Genomic DNA, 22,226 nt, shown 5'->3' on the forward strand with positions numbered 1-22,226 from the left:
AGCCAGTTCTTATAAAAACTGGGTGGCGGATGGGTTGTTTTCCCCTTTCTAAATGTTATTAAGCTCAAAATTTGCATTATGGGGATCACGACTACTTACTAACAGCTAGATACTGACACAGAGGAGGCACTACCCATCTGCTAGACGGCACCTCTGCTTATTCAAGTCCCTGAATCTTACCCACCAACAGCGTTTTGTGGCATTTAAGTCTTTTTGAGTGGTATTATCTAACAAATATCAGAACACGCTGGATGCTACAGACCATCCAAGAAGTCTACTTTAGTTTTGGTGATGTGCCTCGCTAAGCTATAATACTAGTATTACCAACTAACTTAGCACTTTACCGCTCTCATACTCCTGGTTCTAACAAAAAGAAGACAGTGGCATTATTGAGGGAAGGTCAAGGCTTCAAATTTGGAATTAACCAAGGGGCAACCTCCAGAGATTAAAAATGAAACCCCCCAAAATGACAAAAACTGCAGTTCCTCTAAGTGCCACTTGAGGCTCCCTCCAAAAGGACATAGTTTTGGTCAATTTGATTACATTTACAGAAAAAAAATGATAGTTTCAACTTTCATAACAACTCCAGGTTTTATAACTCATCCACCTGGATAACTGAGCATGGCTGCACTGACTGAGGCAGCTGGAGCCACTCAGAGTCTGGTAAGCATCCTCTTCTGTCAGTTATTAAACTGGGCCTCTTCACTGTGTGTGTGTGTGTGTGTGTGTGTGTGTGTGTGTGTGTGTGTGTGTGTGTGTGTGTTTCCTGCCTTCTGTAGCATTTTAATAGACTGACTGATATTACGGCTTGCTGAGTGGTGCAGACCATTCCAGGTATTTGTGCTTATTGTGACTTCTGTTACTTTATTAGTGCGTTCTTAGCACTTATTTTGTGTCTCTGTGCTGCAGCAGTACAATTCAAGCATACAGCTTGTTAACCAGCCTTGCTACCAATAGTTGATAAATTAGTAGTCCACCCTTTGATTCATCAAAGTAACTTCTAAATCAGAAAGAAATTCTACATGACCGCAGCCAAAACCTTTTATATTAAGGCCTCAAAATGTGCCTCTTTGATACTTTCCTTATAATTACCAAACCACTTGGTGTCACCTTCCATCTTTTATATACACACTGTATTGTTAGGCTTTGTATCAAGGTGACCAATAAAAATGAAACTGCTGGGTTGATATACATTAGGTTCTACACTGTAAATTAACAAATTTCTCACTAAAAAAACAAAACAACCCCCCCCCCCAAAAAAAACAAAACAAAACAAAAAACAGTGAATTAAATTGAACCTTAATCTGTTTTGATATTTGAGTATCACATCTAGGCAGCACGGTGGCACGGTGGTTAGCACTGTTGCCGCACAGCAAGAAGGTCCTGAGTTCAATTCCAACATCAGGCCGGGGTCTTTCTGTGTGGAGTTTGCATGTTCTCCCCGTGTTTGCGTGGGTTCTCTCCGGGTACTCCGGCTTCCTCCCACCGTCCAAAGACATGCAGCTTGTGGGGATAGGTTAATTGGATAATCCAAATTGTCACTAGGTGTGAATGTGCGAATGAATGTGAGTGCGAATGGTTGTCTGTCCCTGTGTGTTGGCCCTGCGACAGACTGGCGACCTGTCCAGGGTGTACCCCGCCTCTCGCCCTATGACAGCTGGGATAGGCTCCAGCGCCCCCCCGCGACCCTGAAAAGGATAAGCGGAAGCGAATGGATGGATGGATGGATGGAGTATCACATCTTCCCAATGAACTTTGGGTTACCTAATTGTACACATAGCCAGGAGAACAGCAATGTTTTCTTAATCAGTGTAACCCCTGTACTGTAAATAATCAAAAGTGTATGAAAGTCTGTAAACAAATGCCTGACAGTCTAAGGCAGGGGTGGGGAATTCGGGGGCCGGTGTCCTGCAGGTTTTAGATGTGTCCTTGATCCAACACAGCTGATTTAAATGGCTAAATAACCTCCTCAATATGTCCTGAAGTTCTCCAGAGGCCTGGTAATGAACTGATCATTTTATTCAGGTGTGTTGACCCAGGGTGAGATCTAAAACCTGCAGGACACTGGCCCTTGAGGCCTGGATTCCCTAACCCTGGTCTAAGGTGTGTGAGTTTGGCTTGTGGAAAGGATCTACCACTGACAATGAACAGCTTTTGTCCAAAAGCACGACTAGAGCTGACAGAGTTGAATGATTTAATATCTGGAAGATCTAGCACCCAGCAAAACACCAAATATGACAATGAGGAGAAAAGAACACCCAGGAGAAGATGAGCAGAAGTCAAAACTCAGACAGAGGCCCATGTATGCAAAAAGAGCAGACAGGACAAGGACAAGACATAAGTCAACAGTTACAGAGGAGATAATTACTTCCCAAGAATAATGATTATTGATTAGATAGATTGGTTTATGTCCCTGCAAAAACAAACAAACAAACAAACAAAAAACAACTGTCAGGCAGAAAAGTGTTTGTATGTGTTTAGGACCTGTAATGCAAGGGCTTGGGTTTTACAGTCCACCGCTGTTTGTCATGACCTTGTTTGGTAAAGCCATTAACATCATCAGCCTTTGAACACAGAGTGGATTACCTGGTTTATCAAGAGTAGATCAATTTTGTTTAAAAAAACAAACAAACAAAAAAAACAGAAACAAAACCCACACAAAAGCAAGTTAATAGTAGGCAAAGTTTTCGTGTATAGAGAAAATTTAGGGAACTAACCAAAGTGCTTTTAGCTAGAGTCAAACGCTCATTGCTAATTTGAGGTGGGTAATGGTCCAGTAAAGTCACACCAAACAAATGGTTGTATTACGGGTATGTACTCCTGCACGCTCTATCCGTGCTGCACTCTCTCCTACAACAAATTGTTGAGCGTTTATAGACAAGAACGCATCTGAAAACATGGTTAGACCAAAGGAGGGATTCTCCTCTCCAGCACCTGGGAAGGTCTAGGAATACTGCAGAGAATAAGGAGTTGAGGAATTTCATACTGGCAACAGGACATTGAACCAGATCTTTACCTTCTTGAGGTGTGGGGGAGTTTCCCCAATGTTAAAGTGTTTTATTGACCCACAAAAGGGGCTTGAGGAGGACGGAGTATTGAACTCACTGTTCAACCACAGTGGCAGCTCGTTTCACATAAATCAGACCTGTTTCCAGTCAGACTGCCAGAGCATCCCTTTGTCACCAAATGTGCTCATAATTTTTATGGATTTAATTTTTAGACACAATCATAGGTGGAGGGTTCTGTGGTCAGAGGATCTCATCTTGCTTTTTGATGTGGTTCTGTTAGCTTCACCAAAAGACGACTGCCATCTCGCACTGGGTCGGTTTATAACTGAGTCTGAAGCAGCTGGCATGAGCACCTCCAAGTCTGAGGACAGTTTTCAGTCATAAATGGCGGACTGAACACTTGGGGTCTTGTTCATGAGTGAGGGAAGGAGGGAATGGCAAATGGAGATCGCCGGACTGGTGCAGCATCTTCTTCAGTGTTGTTGATGCTGTACTGGTCTGTACAGCAACCGCAACACTAAAGAGAAATGTGCACGTAACAGCAAAGCTGTCGATTTACCCGTCAGTCTACGTTACTAGTCTCACCTATGGTCACAAACTCTGGGAAGTGACGGAAAGAATACGACTGCAGAAACAAGTGTTGGAATCAGCTCTCCCCAAATGATGATCGGCCTCTTCCTTAACCTGCCAATATACCCTCTGCAATGGTCACATCGCTCACTGCCACGCCGTCATCACACATATGCAGCCATTTATACCCGGCATTACAGCGCAAGAACTCGCTGCAGTATTCTCCTAAAGGTGTCGCCACCAGGATAATATTGCATCATAAGCGCTGATAAGGAGAAGTCAAAACTAACAAATTTGTAATTTGTGTGTGTGGGGGGTATTTTACATTTTGACAGATTTTGCTGATTACAGCTGAGTGAGATTGCTAATGATTCTATTCAACAGTTTCTGAATTACTTTTTAACTGGTCACAACCTCCACATACTTTCTGAGTTATACATGTCTACTTTTTTAAAAGTACCCCCTCTTAAAGTCCCACTCTGGCCAGGAATAACAGCGTAGTCATTACCAGCCTGCATATCATCACCACCAGCCTCAACAATATTAGCTCACCAGTTGTCTGGTTTCCAGTTTCCAGATCCAACAGATTCTCAGTGAATTTTTCTGACGTAAATCCCCATTGCCAAAATTAAGCTTACAAGATTCAAGCTGCCTTTTCGAGACCGATTCAGACTGCTGTGGGTGTTCAGGTCTCGTTGGGCTATAAAAACAGATTTTACTACGCCAACACAGTCGCTGAAAATTCGGAAAATGGCATGTTACATATGTATTACAACCATGATTATCTTTCTTTTTTGTTGCTGTTGGGGGTTTTTTGGCACATCATGACAGACTGACATCATATATGTGATTTAGCAGGCATGTATTATCCCGGCCCTTATACCACCTCTCCCTTATCGCTGGGCAGCTGCTGCTGCTGCTGGCCTCAGTTATGAGCGTTACATAATCAGATCAGGACCACAACGCTTTCCCCAATCAGAGAGTTCAGATCAAATCTCATCTGGCTACTCCATTCTGTCTCCTCTCTACCCTACTTGCTGTTACACAGGCTGCTAAAATCCCCCACACGCAAGCAGGCACACACAGGAACGCACACACACACACACACACACATCATAGTTCTCTGTCCCCACTCAACAAGCACAGAACACTCTGGCCAAACTTGGTGTTAGTCGCTGCACAAAAAGCTCTTTACAAAGTCTAGTTAGTTCTCAGAAGGCGATGGGGGGAGGGGAGGGGCTTCGTGGGAGCTTAGACGATCTGATTGATTGAAAAGGGAAAAAGGGGGGAGAAAGGGTGGAGGGGTGCTGAAAAGAGAAGAAGAGGAGCAAAAAGATAAAAAGAAAAAAAAAGTGGGGGGCAGCAAATGGATCAAGATGCTTCGCTGGTTTCACCAAGTCATCCAAGTCGCCGTGGCAATGTCATGGAAACTCTAAAATGTTTCCAGACCATGAGCACCATGGCAACAACTTGCTAGCACACCGAGACGTGCTCCCTGGCTTGCTTGCTCCGTGCAGATTTTGTAAATATCAGAAGAGATAGGCGGCTGTGCCACGGCTTTTATTTGACGTCTAGAAGGCCACAACCTTCAGCAGGATGGAGATGAATGGTAAATAAATAAATACAGTGTCTGCCAGCAAGAACGGAGTGTCTTTACAGTAAAAAATAAACTGACAGATTGAGCACAACAATCAATACAGAGCTGGGAAGTGGAAGAAGTCATTCCTGTGAAATTCACATTTATTGTCTGAACAGTCAGTATTAAAGGAGCAGTTCCCCCTAAAATCAAATTTGCATAAGGGGTGGTTGTAATATGCAAGAATTGTGGATTTGTGGACTTTTTTGAGTAAATGGGCTCTTTTTGGCAGTTTAGGTAGTTTATATTTACAAGAAGGCAGATATGCCTACCTTTTTTTTTTTTTTAAACAGCTTTTGTAATCAAAAATATGATCTGAACGCAGTGTTGTGCCAAACACATTTGGCTTTTCCAAGATGAGTTATTTAAATTCTATATAGGCTCCTCTTGTTCATGTGACTCTTATCTTATGTTTTTAATTCAGTTATTAAATTGCAGGTCTTATATGATTATATGATTAGACATCCCTACAATTCATTTCAAATCTGAGCAACTTCCACCAACCAGTACCAGCCCCTTTAAAAACTGGCATTCAGAGTCTTGAATGGACATAAAACTTATTCGACAGGTTCGTTGTAGCGAGCAAATTCAGAAAGAAAAGGAAGAAAAGGACCTCAATCATCAGTGTAACATCTTTTTGCTAACGCCAAGCTGAAGCTAAAGATTACACTTTGAGCAGTTTAAACTTTCAGATTCTGGGTCAGCAATAGATAAAAATGTGGATTTGGATTTAGATGAAAGTGCCAAACAAATTAAGTCCATTAAAATTCAGCCACTAAATCCCATTTCAGACACGGAATTCATTATATAAATGTGCTGGAAATTCTGCATGGCAATCTGGTGTTTGAAATAAATCACATCAAACAGACTTTACAGACATTTTGACATTTTGTACATAAATCTTAAGCTGGGTTCCTCCACTTGAATCGCTTTATTTATAAAGTTGTGACAAGCTGTGCTGGTAGTGGCAGTATACTTGATAGACGCAATTTAAGAGTTTTAGGCCTCACCGCTGTCCTTCAGGCCGTTCTCCTCGATCGTTATCTGCTCGGCCAGCTCTGACAGGGACTCGTCGATGGTGTGACTGCCTCGAAGAGTCTGAGAGAGACGTCGCCGGAACCTTTTCATCTTCTCCACAGAGCTCTCAGGAAGGGGAGGCCTGAAGAAGACAAACCAAACAAAAATGTATACACATTACAGGTGTTACCCACTTACTGCAAGAATAAGGAGAGCTACAGCTCGTTTCAACCACAGAGGAACAAGATCAATATCGCTGAGCTGTTTATCTAAGCTTCGTGGAAATGCAATGTAAACTGCCTGTAATTACAATTAAAACAAAACAAAAAAACGTCTGGCTGCCATCATGCTTCACAATCCCACATTCAGAAAGAAAATGTCACTAGTTCACCAGGAATCTGACTGGGCGAACAATGAAACGCACTAATCAACAGACGTTAATTATGACTCAGCTCACACTGCATTCCTCCTCCTGGGAAAGCATGACAAGTCGGTGAGAGATTCTTACGGCCGAGTTTAGAATACAGGCCCTGGCACACAGGACTGTAAAAGCAAATCCTAAACCGGGGGGATTAGCGGCTGAATGGCACAGGGCTAGCCTGGGCCGCATCGAGTCCACATCACACATTCCAGACACATTTATTGTGTGCGCGAGAGCGACTGATTGTGAGAGCCTGTACGTGTGAGCGAGAGGGAGAAATGCAGCGAGACAATTTATGGGAGGAAATGAAAAAAAGATTTCAAATCAAGACAGGCAATATTTGAGACCGATTGGCTGGAGGAGATACCAAACAAGCCTCTCCCTGTGACTTCAATGCAGATATCATGACTCCACTACGTCTGCAGATCAGGACATGTGTGTGTCTGTGATGCTGATGAGTAGAGCCAGACAAGAAAACACATGAGCGCAAACCCTGAGGGCTCGCCTGACTGGCAACTACTCCCTATTGACATCCTTTGTCTTGAAATACAACTAATAACCCATATTCTGTCCAGGGACGCAGCTTACTCACTTACCCAGAGCCAAACAGTAGAAAGTAGTCTTTGGAGGACAAAGTGGACTAACATGGCTAAAAACCATAATTGACCTTTAAATGATGATGACTCATCAGTGAGGGACCATGATTCGGACTCGTATGAAGACTTTTGCTTTGTTTTTGTGCACAAAACAAAAGAGGATACAGTTGTTGCAAAGAAGGCATGCAGCTGAAAACTAAGTGTAATAGGAAATCCACCTACAGAGACGGGAAAAAACTGTGAAAAATGACTAACATTATAATGTGAAAGCCCAAGACGATGCCTAAGAATTGCTCATTTTGTGCAAAAAAAGAAAATAGAAAAGAAAAAAAACTGTAACAATGTGAAATGAAGAAAAGAGGAAATCCTTTCATTTGAGATGCGGGGAGGAAAGAAACTGGAAAAACTGGCAGATCAGGTTGCAAATCAATAATCAACAAGACAACAACAGGTGACAACAGCAGTGTTTGTGTGTTATCCACATAAAAAGAGCAAAAATCTGTCTGTGCACATCTTTTGCTGCTCTGTTCTTTCCTCTGATCTGCTAATAGCTGCCCCTCTGTTATCTTGGTTCTGCTACAGGTGTCTTCCTCTTATAAAAGAGTTGCTCCTTTTCAACATTGCCAAGTGCTCATTTCAGATGTTTGGGGTTTTCTCTCCAATGTCTTTACTTTCAAAAAGCAGCTCGAGATAGTTTCTGCAAACTGGAGCTAGATAAACAAAACTGAAACTGAACAGCTCAACATCTCCAAGTCGAGTGAAACAGCAGCTGGTTTTAAAAAGTGATTACACACAGAGGGTTACAGGCTCTTAAAGGGGATCCATTTATCTTTTTTTAGCGTCACATTGTTGGTCTTGTTCTGCAAGATAGTAGCTTTAGTTTACATGATTTGCAGTTCCTTAAATCAGCCTTCTTAAGCTTCCTCTAGACAGGAAAGATTTCACAGCGTCCAGGAAACCATAGATCATAGAAAGTAAATGACGCTGAGCAATTTCAAGCAACTAAAGTTTTTTCAAATTTGAGGTGAGCAACTAGAAACGGAGGTCATAAGATCTGCTAGCATCCATCAGTTTTAAAGTGATAAGCAGCTTTATTTTTATCCAACATTCCTCTAATTGGCAGAAGACATGACCAGCATATATCCACTTTCACTGACATGTTACAGTATAATTTAAGATTAAAGTATCCCCATGTTAGATCACGGTTCTATTACTATTATTAATATCAACAGTATTCTTGGTAAGTGCACCTTTATATAGGTTCACAGTGGTTGGCTCTTGTGTCAGGATGTTGTTAAAATTAACGAAAAACAAAACATAAACATTACATTTGGTACGGGGTTATACAGTCAATTGCCTGATTTGCTCCAAGGTTAAACGTAATGTCAGAGTGAAGCTCTGGAGAGTCTGACAGAGCGTTTGAAACAAACTGTCACAACAGGTGAGGAAATGCATGTCATTATTACATAACCTCTCCTACCTCAAAGTTAAAGACCAGCACAGAAGCAGCGTGACTGCAAACAACATCCTACCAGGAGCAATTTTATTTAAACTGAAAAGCTTAGCAAATAGCAAAGTTGCAAAGACACAGCTTCTCTTTAATGTCACTGAATGTAACCACAAAGCCCCGCCCAACTGTTTTAACAGTCTATTATGATCACTCGATGGTTAACACAAATTGTTGCATGTCACGGTGCATTCTGTCAGACAATTTGACGTGTAAACCCTTTGAAACCCACAGCAGGCGATGTGTCCGTTCAATGATTAGAGGCATGTGAAAAAACGCATATCATATGAAATTAAGGCTGGCACATAAATGTACCAGTCTTAAACCAAGCATTGAGAACAGTGTGAACCCTGAGCTTTTGACTCACAATGGACTACATCGCACTAATGTGTGATATTCATATTCACAACAATATTTAATTAACAACTCGATGTCAGTGTCCACAAAAAAGCTGAATATTTTAGAGCTCATCAGTGCAGACTTGGATAAAGAAAGCTGGCTGTTTTACCCAAATATGACACGCACTGTGGATGTTTTTATGAAATTATTTTGCGCAGCTTTTCTCGTACATATATGATTACTCCCAATTAAAATGCTAAGCAAGAAGCATTGTAATTAATCCAGGAATCAAGATGAGAGAAAGCACGTCAGATCTGCTGTCATAAGAGCTGCACGTCACTCAGTTCAGCCTCATAGCACATCAGCTCCAACGCGGTCAGCCAGCAGTCTGTCATCTCCGGAACAGCTCACTGCGTTACCCTGAGTTACACACACCCTTCGTGCTAGACGGGAAACAAAAAAAATTGCACTCGTAACTCTAATAAAAAGGCCTATTTATCCGTCACAGCTGAAGCATGAGATAAGAAGTGAATTACTCATCGGCGAAAGTCCAAAGAAAATTTACAGCATGTTTTAATCACTTACTTAATCAACAAACAATAATATCAACACAATCAAGATTCTTTAGCGAGTAATGAAACGATTCAGCTGTTTAATCAAGCAGAAATGTGAAATATTTTCTTGCTCAAGCTTCTTTATCACTGCAAATTAAAAAGGGGAGTTGAAAGGGCTTACACAAGTCTTACAGTGGAAGATAATAAACAAATGAAGTCAGCTCAGGCTTCAGACTGCTCTAAAGGCTTTTTTTGTAGTCTTGGTTCAATGATGTCAGGGAGAGTGGTATGGGCAGCCAATCAGAACAAGTTTGTCTTAAAGGGAGGTCCGCCTTAAAGAACAGGCGCTAAATCAGCTTGTTTCGGTTAATGGATGAACTGATGAGACAGTATAAGATGAATAAAGATGATTCTGCCATGTGAAAAGCTACTCTGGTAGAGTCCAAGAACAAAATTATGGAGCTGAAAATATGTTCGCCTTTAAATACCGTCTTTGTCTGAAAAACAAGAAAAAACAAAAAAACTACTTTGGGTTCTCTGAACTTCTCAATCACCAAGCAGAAAAAAACATAATTCACAGATTATTCAATAACAACAATAACCACAATCTTTTCAGACCTAATTCTGATATTACTCTAGACAGCCAAAATCCTTTGTTGTGATTACAATCACTGCGATAAGCTCAAATCAGGATTATGTGGCACCAAGTTGGGATAAACTGACAGGCCTCTCACTTTTGGCTTTTGTAGTTGATCTGTCCTCAGTTCCACGGTAATATCCACAATCCGCTCTTAATTTATGAATGTGCTGAATATGAGAGGGATTGGAAGAAGCACATCTCTTAAACGACAAAACCTGCTACTTAGCAGACTATGGATACAAATCACCTTCTGAGGGGTTTGAGTACAAAGTAAATGGCAGCAATAGAATAAAGACGAAGAGGGAGGAGAAGAGGGAAGACTGTCTGCTGCGCACCAGTATCTGCTGGCACATGCTCCTGCTCTGGGATCGAGAGTGGAGCTTTGGACATGATCCCTGGTCTGAGCCTGATCCCTGCTCTCGATCTGCTGAGAGGTGGCCAGGGAGGAGGAGGGGGGGGGGAGGAGGCGGCTGCAAGGGTGGTAGGGGGGTGTGGAACAGAGGGGTGTGCGCTCTGTGCTGATTTGGGATTTGTTGCCACGGCAACCCCCGCTGCTTTTTCCATGTTGAAAATGCAGAGCACCGCAGGAGACTGCTGCATGCTGATTTTCCGATCCCTCTCCCCACACTCCCCCACCCCATCCAAATATCCTACCATAATGTGCCTGAGATGTTACAGACTCTTGACATCTTCACATGTGTGCGAGGCTGTGTCTTTGTAGAGGGGGAGAAGAGAGAGTGGGACATTAGATGCTGCAGTGGTGCGACAATACCATTCGCCGCATATGGATTCAGTCCTTTGCGGTCGTAGCTGTGCTGATCATCATGAGCCACTTACAAAGGTAGGAGCCAGAGTTCCTGCTGTGATAACCCACCAACCCCTACATCAGCAACGCAAGGCAAGCACTTCACACGAAACCATTACACACACCATGCAGCCACCAACCCTGCCATACGATGACGGCTGTCTGGGCCACAGACACAAACAGGAAACTCCAGGTCACAAACCCTACCTGACCCCTACGGGGTTCAGTAAACCAGCTAAGGTCAATGCCTTGAGGAGCTCGGGGGCCGCCCCCGAGAAAACACCCACCTCTCTTCCCTGGCAGCCTTCCTCACAAAAGACGACAGAGAACAAGCGTGACTGCTGGCATGATTCACGGGTGAGCTCAGCCCTGGTTTTCTAAAGAGCAGCCTTTTCTCAACCTTGCCAAGACAATGAGGACATGAGTGAAGGAGTTGGCTCCATTATGTGGGTCTTACATAAAGGTTGCATTGTACACAGTAAAAAGTGGGCTTTTTCTAGTGATGCGGGATGTAGTGGGGTGGTGCGTGGTGTCGAGCTGAGGAGCACTGAGCATGGCAACCAGGCAGGCGTGCTACCTCCCCCCCACACACACACACACACACACACACAGCAGGTGAAGCTTTAAAGCTAAAATGTGTTTGAAATTGGCAAAATGTGTCATCGAATTTGCCTTTTTTACATCATACATCAGGCACACACACATCATCTCCTCCCCTCACCTTGCTTTCACACTTGTCCCACATTGTCACCTACGTGTCCAAAGAGCTGAGATGGGCTGACAGACGGACAGGTCAGGTTGGAACAAGAGACCAGGCCACAGATCTTATAAGATTCAACGCTGCTGCTGTGGTTAAAGCAGCCTGAGTGACAGGCGTGCTCCTCTTTAAGCTCCTTCTGTGAGCCAACACTGCCAAAAATCAGGCATTGGATAACTAACTTCAATCCTGCATGTCGGTGCATCACGTTTTGATACTAGCGCGGGAATTATTTCATTACTCATCTTTTCCGATACAGTCACGGCTCAAAGATGTGGGCGACGCCACTTTAACAGATGTGCAGACAGGTGTGTTTCAGGTTGCTCTTAAAGACACCTGTTCAGACTCTGTTTAAGCTTGTCCAATAAAGTGACGTCACGGTTGTTAGTCAAGCTGATAATAACTCAATGAAATTACTGTAGGTGCTATAAAAGTTTTGAAAAAGACAAAGATGACAACCAAATAAAGGTGAGGCCGAAATGACACTTTATTCTTGCCATCAATCTTCTTCTTGCAAGTATGCATATTTAGCCAAGATGAGCTACTTTGGAAAAAGAAACAACCATGTAAAATTATCTTTTAGATTTTAAACGTCATTTACGTGGCATACTAAAATAAACATGAGTGTGAACCGCAGCTACCCCTCTCCGTTTGTGTTTAATTTAACAAGAAATTTTTTTGTACATGAGCAAAAATAAAACAAACAACCACAAACACCACCAGTGTAAACCGCTTTAGAATTACTATAAATATTAAATTGCCATGACTGCATTAAGCCGATGAAATTGAGCCCAACATTGTGTTCAACTGCTGTTTGTCGCTCTGCTCTCTGTTTCACCTCTGCTCGGATATTCCCTGGGTTAACGGAGTGACACGCACGGCCCCAATTCCGTTCCACCACAACCCTCCCACTCCACGATGAGTGTTACTCCATATGGAGTCACACTTGCAGCTGCTGAAGAGTCTCTTAACTAAGCGGTTAGTGTAGAAATACTTTCACCTTTGCCTCTCTCCTACAGAAACAAGAACATGTAACTGCCGTCTTCTGGGATTTATATTGCTGTGAAGGAGATCATCACTTATTGGAAAAAAGCATCTATTTCATTTAAATTTTGTTCAATTTTTAACTACAATTTCCACTTTGTTCTTTACTGAGACAGTCCTGAAACAATCACAGTACCGGGAATCCTTTAACGCCCCCATACTTGACATAAAACCGGTGCTTCACCTTCGCAGAAAGCAGTTAATGAGCCTGATGTAATGCAGATTCTGTGTTAGAGGGATTAAAACCCACCTACACTTAATGCTAGTTGGTGAAGAGCAGCTTAATGTGGCGGGCCCTCCACGCAAATACACAAACAGTGAGTAAAGTGTTTACGGGGCAGGTGTAGAGGACGGATTGGATTCGGGCCATGATGAAACAGAGGAAAGTATTAACTACCCCGCAAATGCAACATAAGTTACGCAACAACAAAAAAAACCATAATAAAAAAAAGACAAAAAACCTTTTTGTCTTTTGCTAAAGAGCCAACATCCAGATCCAGACACACGAGCGACTAAAAGGCTGAACAGAGACGCTTGGAATAAAAACCATGCACCAATCCTGCTGCTGTAAAAAAAAGAAGAAGAAGAAAACGACAAAATATTTTAAATAAAATCACAACAAAAACTGGCCTTATTACGCGTACATCATGGGAATAACTCTGAAATTAAGCATGCGATTTGAATAAAACCGGTGCTTACTAAGCAGCTTTCACAGCGGACATGATAACAGTTTGTGAATGGGATGAAAAGACAGCATGTAATGTGACAGATAAGCCTTGGGGACCCAGCTTGGTTCAAAGCAGGGCACTGAGATCATAAGATTATGATTTTATCTGGCAGGCAGCAGACTAGCATCATTTCCATTGTAATAAAAGATGACCAAATAAAAACAAAAAAGAGAATATTTTTTCCCCTAACAAGTGGAAAATCCCTGGAGGAGACACAGATCCCTTCTGAGGTTGTACGTACACAATCAAAACACGTGGCAACCCCTTGTGAATGATGTCCCGGTTAACACTGTCCACAAGTCTGCTTGGATCCCATAAATTTTGTGTGGAAAGTATAATCAACGCTTTACAATGCACCAACTATAAATGCGCCCCAGGCGGCGAACTTAAGAACGCCTACTCGGCCATCGGGTCTCCAGCTGTCTGTGTCCGCATCGGAGTATAATTTAATCTAAAGGGAGCAGCAGAAAGAAGCTTCTTCTACTTACACAAACAGTAAAACTGCACAGGTAATCGCAGTACATGTTGTACTTGAGTCAAATTATGAAACTAAAAATTTACTGAACGCTTTAGACACATCAATACCTTTTGTTCGTACGTGGTTATTACCCACTTCTGTTCATAATGGAGTGGGCTCATCTGATCTGAGGCTGACTCAAGTCACCTGTTGTCTTTTTGTTGGCAGGCATTAGCATCAGAGAGAGTGACAGTCAGCCTCCCCCTCACTGCCCATCTGTACTCATCCACCTCCTGAAAGCCTTTCATGGCTATTAAAAGAGAGCTGGCTACTATCTAATTAAGCCCAGACAGCAGGATGGGGTTATCACAATATTAGTTTTTATATATAATTAGTCTTATCTGGGAAGATAAAAAAGCTCAACGTGATTTGATTACGTTTTTACACTTGATGTTTGAGAGTGAGACAAAGTGACAACATTAGAAAGCTGCTCAGGTACGAAAGAAAAGGAAACGATCACAGCTAGAAGGTGAGAGCGTCCATATGCTAAACCTGGTTTTACCAGACCCCTAACCCCTAACCCACATGCTGATATGACCTTTGAAAGCTTAGCAAAAATGTAATTTTTCTGTCCCTGGCATTAAATGGTGCAGTGAAGCTATGATATATCCCATGGTACCGATTCTCAGGGGTGATCACGGTGCAAAACTGTGTTTTTTGCCTTTAGCTTGTGACATTTGGAGTTGATCTGGATGCAGCAGAGTTCAATTGTGTTTTTCAGTCCTGAAACCCTGATGTACTTCCAAAACCTCAAACACAAAAAATATTTACAGTATGGAGGTAAAATTTTGTGAGACTCACTGACTTTTCATGGAAGGACCCATATCAAAATGCAAACACAAACTCTCAGCTAGAAGTCTTTCTAGTAATTTCATGCAGCCCACATACCAGAAATCGTTGTGTATTAGAGCAGCCGAGCAAAACTTGGCAGTAGTTTGAGGCAGTATACCTTTTTCAACTAATTATTTTCTGCTAGTGTTGAAGCTGTATTGTAGTTTCATAATTTGCAAACCATTACGAAGCACTGATAAATTCTCATTAACCTCCTAAGACCCGAACTCTTCCACTGCATGCATTTTTAATTTCTCTTTGATATTTGGACATATTGGGGCCCGATGAATGTAAAAACAAAGAATTACCAGATTCTTTTTTTTTGCCTTATTTTTGTTTTTAAGAAAAATGAGAGCCACATATGAGCATATTCATTTAAAATTTTGATAGAACAGTATCAGCATAATGTCCTCGTAAGTGGATATCAGGCCCTTGTAGAGCAAAATTCTGTATTTTGGTCTAAATAACCCAAAATGTGATGTCCACATAAGTGGACGCCTGGTCCTAGGAGGTTAAAGGGAAACAAATTTGCCTCAAATGAATCAGAGGATAACCAATCTAGTAGCATGTCATCCGTAGTGCCAGACATTATGTAAACTTTTGGTAACACTTTAAAATACGGCCCACATCTAAGGCTACGTTCACACTGCAGGCGAAAGTGCATCAAATCCGATTTTTTTGACCCTATGCAACCCATATCCGATCATGGTATGACAGTGTGAACGGCACAAATCCGATATTTTCAAATCCGATCTGGGTCACTTTCGTATGTGGTACTGAATCCGATACATATCCGATGTCTCAGAAAGCGACTGCTGTGTGAACGGTCAAGTCGCATTAAATCCGTCTTTTACGTCACTGACACAAGACAGACGCCAATTATCAGCGCCAGAGAAGCACCTGATAAGACATCGTGAACGCTTCCTGGCCATCCGGTGAAACTGTTGGGAAGACAACGTTGGAGAAACGTTAACATTTTATTTGTACTGCATAACCTGCAGGTTCTGACAGAAATCTGCAACTATCCTTTGAAGCACCGCTCCTCTAAAACAGCAATAAGGATCATTATTAGGTTATCTACATTATTATGTAAATAACAAAATAACGTAAAGCAAAAATCGGGAAACATGAAGTCCGAAGTCTTTATATTAAGGCCATCAGTCAAACAATATAGTTTGTTCTGGGTCTAAACAGAGCGCGTTGTGTATGACGTCTTCGTTTGCGCATGCGGGCCGCTTTGAGCGTTCACACTAGAGCGCGTTTGCTGTCGCATTTTATTTGTAGTGTGAACGAGCAGACAAAAAAATCGGATTTGATCAAAAAATCGGAATTGAGCATTAAGACCTGCAGTGTAAACGTAGCCTAAGGGTGTAATACCCATGTAATTACATGGAATTTCAATGTATTTTGTTTCAACTTACAATAAGTATATTTACATAAAATACTTAAAGTCAGGCACACTGCAATAAGGTGATAACAAGACAGGCTTTTGCAGGAAACAAAGAAATAACTATATTATAAGTAATTTTAAGTAGTTTTGCAGGATAACAAAACAATATTTCTCCGTCTCCCATCGGAACCTTCAGCCTCTGAATTAAGTCATCTTGCACATCAGCCTAAAAAACTGTCTGTAGGGGGAAAAAATATTAATTTTACCTACTGTTAATTTTACCTACTGTCTGTTTTTCTTTGCTTATTCTTTGTTGTCATTATTGAAAACTGCTTTAATCTATAATGAATAGTGATAATGTAATTACAAGGGAGAAGAACATTTATTTATTTATTAGGTGTTGAGCGGCAGTCTGCCCCTGATTAGAAGGAACAACCAAGCTGAGATTGGATTGGCCCGAGAGGCAGGGGGTAGATTTGGCTAATAACCCCCCCCCCCCCCAAGGAAAAAAACCAACAGCAGCATTTTCACTTGGATTTCTGTTAAAGAGCCGTCACAACTTTCCGTGAACACAAGCATCTCAAATATGCAACGCTTCTGCAGCAGTACTTTTAATGAACATGTGTGCTTCCAAATAAAGAGAAAACAAGTGTTTAAACAGCTCCTGGAAGTTCTGCCAAGAATGATAGGGAGAAAAAAAAAAAAAGGGGGGGGGGGGGGCAATATTTGTCCCTCACCTGTTTCAGACATGAATGCTACAGATGATGACCCAGATATGTGCTGTAAGGTATTACTGATATAGCTCACACAGGTTCTCAGCCAACTGGCTCCAAGCTGGACAAGGAGGAGGAGGGGAGAGGGGTCTTTAGCATTGACAGGCACTTCCAGATTCAGACACAGACAGAGAATGAGGGTGTGGAAGTGGTCAAACTCGAAAGGATCAGCATTTGTCTTCTGGGGCTGCATGCCTGCGCCGCAGCTCTTATGTTAACGCATCGGAGAAAAGAAGTAAAGTTTGTATTCGTGGCTATCTATAGACAGGAGCGGTGCCCTCAGCTGCTACCCAGAGAGCAGTGACACATTAACCTTCAGCCAGCTGCCTTGACCTGCTGCTTCAACCTGAGCTCACACACACACAGAGAAGATCGGTAAGAACGACTTCTTCCATCAGTCAAAACACTGAATAGATACGAAAATAATTTCTCTCAAAAAGTCAGTGAATTTCGGTTTAAATTGACTTTAAGCATTGACTTGATGCCCTGAAGGCATGAAAACCCATGCATTCAAGTCCTCGCTCTCTCTCACACACCCACCCATTCACATACTGGAGCATCATCTGATCTGCACTGGGACTCAAGGGATCAGCACCGAGTGGCTACAGCTGTTTCACAGCGGATCACGTTACCCTGCCGCCACCATCCCCGCGGCCCTCACCAAGGGAACGACCCCACTTCAAGCCAACCCTCGGGCACACTGTCCTCCAGCAGCTCCCTGACCTCCTGCGGGCACCGAACCCGAAGCAGACACACTTTCGAAAGGTCCTCAGGGACACCCGTGGCTCGAGGAAGCTCAGCAGCTTGAGTCTGTCAAAGTGAAACCTGCTTACAGGAAACTGAGAAAGTGGCAGCCATCAGTAAACACTGTAAACGGTGTGGAATATCACTGTTTTTGTGTTGTTTGTGTTTTGCAGGGTATTACTAAAATCAGTCAGAAGTGACCGCAATCATCATTTTTTTGTCCCGGAAGTTTGTGGCCACATGTTTTTGGCTGCTCAATATTGAAGCGTGCCAAGCCTGAAAGTAAAACAGGCATTGCTTTTCTAAAACTGTGCTGAATAAAGTTCCATTTTGAAAGCAGCGGCTCCTCGTGTTAATCTAAAACTGAAACAGTGAGCTGTTTCAGCTACTGAAACACGAAATGCACAACATTTACTGGCAAAGGTGCTAAAAAACAATAACGAGAATATTTTTCAGATATTTCTATATACACACTTCTACAAATTAAACTAATTTTAGGTGCTGAGCATACCCATGGATTTAAAAAATAACTGCCTTTTATTGAGTTATTATTTGTTTTCCAGAGTCAATCTGACATAAACTTGAGTGTTAGACATCAGTTTGCTTGACTTTTTACATAAAAGTTGGTATATTCCCATAAGCACCCGTGATAGGTCTGTTAGTAAAGTGACTATTATTATCTAAGTTCCGTCTGAAATGCTTTAAACTCCATTGCATTTGCAAAAAGCTTAATTAGAGTCAATCCCCCGGATTTCTCTTACTTCCAGCAGAAATAAGCCCGCAGTGAGGTTGGTTTTGCAGGACTGATGCATTAACTTTGACTATACAGAGTTAGCATGTACTCTCAGTCAGCACACTCTCCGTAAGGTTGGTGACAACTTGGGTGCTTTCACACAGAAATCAACGTGCCTTAGGGGGTGTTTTGCTGTAACAATGCTGTCTCCCTGTAAAACAATTATTCTCTGCTACACAATGACAATCGGGTAAACTCCCCATAGAAACCCACTGGAAGCTCAATTTCAGGGTGAGATCCCTAAAAAACAAACTGCAGTGGTGTTTCTCCAACCATTTTCCGTGCAGGCTCTCTGTCTGCTGCTGTCTTGGCCTTCACACAACAACAGCTGAAACGGCTTAAAGCTGTCAGTAATGGCTGTCAGTGAGCTCAGAGACTAGTACGGTCTGTGCCCTGCTTCAGGTAGTTTGAGAGGGTGGGGGGCGTGGAGCAGAAAGACTGGGCATCTCTGAAATGTGGGGCAGTGACTGTGCAAGACGATACAAGCACAGCAGCCAGTCAATCCTCCTGTTTTTTACAACCCCAGCCTCACACAGTTCGCTGACGAGCAACTGCTCTTGGTGGTATTTGACAACAAAGCTGACACTTGATATTTAACCAGCAGCTCTCTGTGGCAGCGAGGATAAATTATAACCCTCTCTAGAGGTAGTTTAGTCGTTATTCGTCCAGCTCGGAGCTCCTCTCGCTGTTTGTCTTAGTTAAAGGTGGCCATTCGCCGGTGAATGGGGCAGGCTGAAGTGCTCACACACAACAAACGCTGCATTCAAACTGCGGCTGTGAAGTAAACATTGCTACGTTGTTCAGGCTGTGTGCGCCTCTAACTTGCTCTAACTGCGTGGTTTAGTTCACAGAAACTAGTCCCACAGCGAAAATGTGCGGACTCTCACCAGAAACGATTCGCGTTGGTCCGACCGGAGTCCCCGACCTCGGAGCTTCTTCTCAGGCCGGATGCCGTCTTTCCCTCCGAGTGTGAAAAAAGAAAGCACCGACTGCTTCTTCTTCTTTGTGGTTTCGGTGAGGTCGTAGATACTTTCTGCTCCGCAGTGTCGCTTATATCCGCGGGGCTGTCGCGTCCAGCGGCATGGCTTGTTTACGGGCTTCAAAGTTTCTCTCCCGGTAGAAAATAGGAAGTGCTGTCGTTGGGTTTTCAGTCGAGGAGAGCGTAAGCAGTGCGGGGGACGACGGCGATTACTAGTTGATCTGAGTGTGTCCTCTGCCAGCTGACGCTGCCTGCCTGCCACCACACTGCCGTGCTGTCGAGGTGTCAGCGGGGAAACAGCGACACTCGATGGTTGTGCACAGGAGAGACCGAAAGGCGGCCAGTGCAGAGCTACAGCGGCCCCTACTGGAGATTGTTTGTATAGCAGGCTACCTAAAGTAAGGGGGTGTCAAACACAAGGCCCGGGAGTCACGGATCGGCCCGAGAAAGAACCCAATCAGATCCACTGGACAGCTTTGGAAAAGGGCGTAATTCCTACTGATAAAGACCTTCGCCACTGCCATTCATAAAACATCATTGTAATTAAGCAATAGATAAGCAATAACAACTAAAGTTCAAAAAGTTCCTGTTTGTTCACTATCTATTGTAGAATTTATATTTTTTTATAAAAGGTCCATGGGGAGGAAGGGACATTTTCTGAGCAGTGAGCTACCAGAAGTTTATCTGTTATTATTTATTTTTCCTGACATATTTACTGCATTTACTACAGCAGCATTTCTGTATTGTACAAGGGGAAAACCAGATTTACTCATTTAATTGCACTTTTTTTTATTATAATCAGTTGGATTAAATATGTTAAACATCTTTACCCTGACAAAAAAAGGAGTTTTGCTTGTTCTGCATACTTAAAATCAAAGTGAACTGTATGTAGCCCATACTGTAAAATGAGTTTTAAATCCCTGACCTAATCCATTAAAGATGCTTATTTCAAATTTGTTTATATAAAAATAATGGAAAAACTCGATCATAGATGTACTGCTGCAGGAATAAACCAGATCCTGCAAATTAAATGTGGAACAAAGAGTGAAAGGAGTTTAATAAATATATTTTATTTGATTAAGACCTTCCATACCCCTGCAATAATCAAATACAGTGAGCATAAAGGGAAGCTAAAGTTCAGTAACAAAAACTGCTGTTGCTGGTTTTTCTAATAGCCATTTGGTTTCCTCCATTAACTGGCTCATCTCTTTTTGATCCACAGGTTTCTTGCACTATTTAAGAGAAAAAACAGACAAAATGATAAGCTCAGCGAGTAATCCTCCACCAGGTTCAATCAGTTGTTAAAAGTTTATAATGTCGCTGAAGTTCCTTTTATTTGCTGCAATTTTCATCATAATTCGCAGAAAACAGCTGTTAAATTGACATTCAAAGTGTTCACTGACTCAGGACTGAAGCTCCTGCATTAAGTAACTTCAATAAAAGAAAAAAAAAACACCCCACCTTTCAAACTGCACGTAGCTGCCGGTGTCAACATTAATGAGTACAAATAAAATGCTTTTATTTCAACCATTTTTTCATTTAGAGGAATAATTAGGAATAGTGTTGCTTTTTTCACATGGACACTTTATTTTATCCAGTGGTCACTGACCTGTATCTCACTCATCTGCTAAGGCTTTTCTTTCTTCCTGTTTGATATAAAACAGAGTAAATAAGAAATCCTCAGATATGTTTTCTTTTGATCTGCTTCCACGCTATTAAATTTACTGCATTATGCTCTTTATGGACATTCGGCACTGCTTATATCTATTTCAAATTAAAAGCCTTTAGTCTTTTACTGCACAGAAACACTTCATTTCTTAACTAGGCTCTGCATCAGGCTAGATCAACAGTTGAAAAAAAGAAGTGCCAGCATGGCTGCAAAGGCTCAACTATGTGCATGGAAGTGGGTGAACATGTGATCACACATAGCACTACATACCTGGACTTGATGTACAAAATGTGTGTGTTGTAATGAAGTGACATCTACTGAAGCAGAGCTGGAGCCAGGCTGTACTTTCATGCAATTCCACCCCGCACCACAAGATGGTGCAGTGAGATTTTTATTTTTGTATTTTTCTTAACCAGGCATGACATTATGACAATATTCGTATTTACAATAACAGCCCAGGAGCAGGAAGCATATAACTGAAAACATCTAAACACACATACTGGTAAAATTCTGCCTCCTGCTGGTGACAGCTTTAGTTACGGTCTGCAGAGAGTAATTAGAGAAAGTACCTATAATGAAATGAATGAAAATTGCCCTATGAAGTAATATCTTTTCACAGTTGCTCAGATATTGTAAAGTAAGGCATGGAAAGAAACACAGACACATGTATTTTTTTTTAATTTTTTGAAAATATATTTATTTATTTAACAGGGGCGGTGCATGGTAATAAACATGAGTATAAAAATATAATGTAAACGTGCCAGATTGTTGCAAAATTAATAGTTTGCAGCTGTAGCCCCTGAGCAGGTCACAGAAAACTTTAAATTATTCAAGTCACAGTCTAGAAATATATAATCCAAATGCATGTATTATCAGCACACTGGGTTTTTTTCCCCTTATGCACTCAC

General features: G+C 42.1%; 1 protein-coding gene across 2 annotated transcripts in view; it reads right to left on the reverse strand.

The window, feature by feature from the left end:
- Positions 1 to 19,922, reverse strand: part of LOC147324926 (cyclin-dependent kinase 17-like) — a 36,331-nt gene extending 16,409 nt beyond the window's left edge. Inside the window, exons 1-2 of one of the 2 annotated variants that reach the window (XM_086299108.1) lie at positions 19,558 to 19,922; positions 6,225 to 6,373 (exon numbers count right to left, since the gene is read on the reverse strand). In XM_086299108.1, coding sequence (XP_086155234.1) covers positions 6,225 to 6,342 — 118 coding nt within the window. In that variant the 5' untranslated portion in view covers positions 6,343 to 6,373; positions 19,558 to 19,922. The remainder of the gene's footprint in view (positions 1 to 6,224; positions 6,374 to 19,557) is intronic. The other variant, XM_086299110.1, reaches the window with a different exon arrangement.
- Positions 19,923 to 22,226: the final 2,304 nt, after the last annotated feature.

Source organism: Aulonocara sp. 'chitande type north' Nkhata Bay, linkage group LG7, assembly GCF_057382095.1.
Source record: "Aulonocara sp. 'chitande type north' Nkhata Bay isolate Kocher_YH1m ecotype deep benthic linkage group LG7, A_spYH_male_GT1.1, whole genome shotgun sequence".
Lineage (NCBI taxonomy): Eukaryota > Metazoa > Chordata > Actinopteri > Cichliformes > Cichlidae > Aulonocara > Aulonocara sp. 'chitande type north' Nkhata Bay.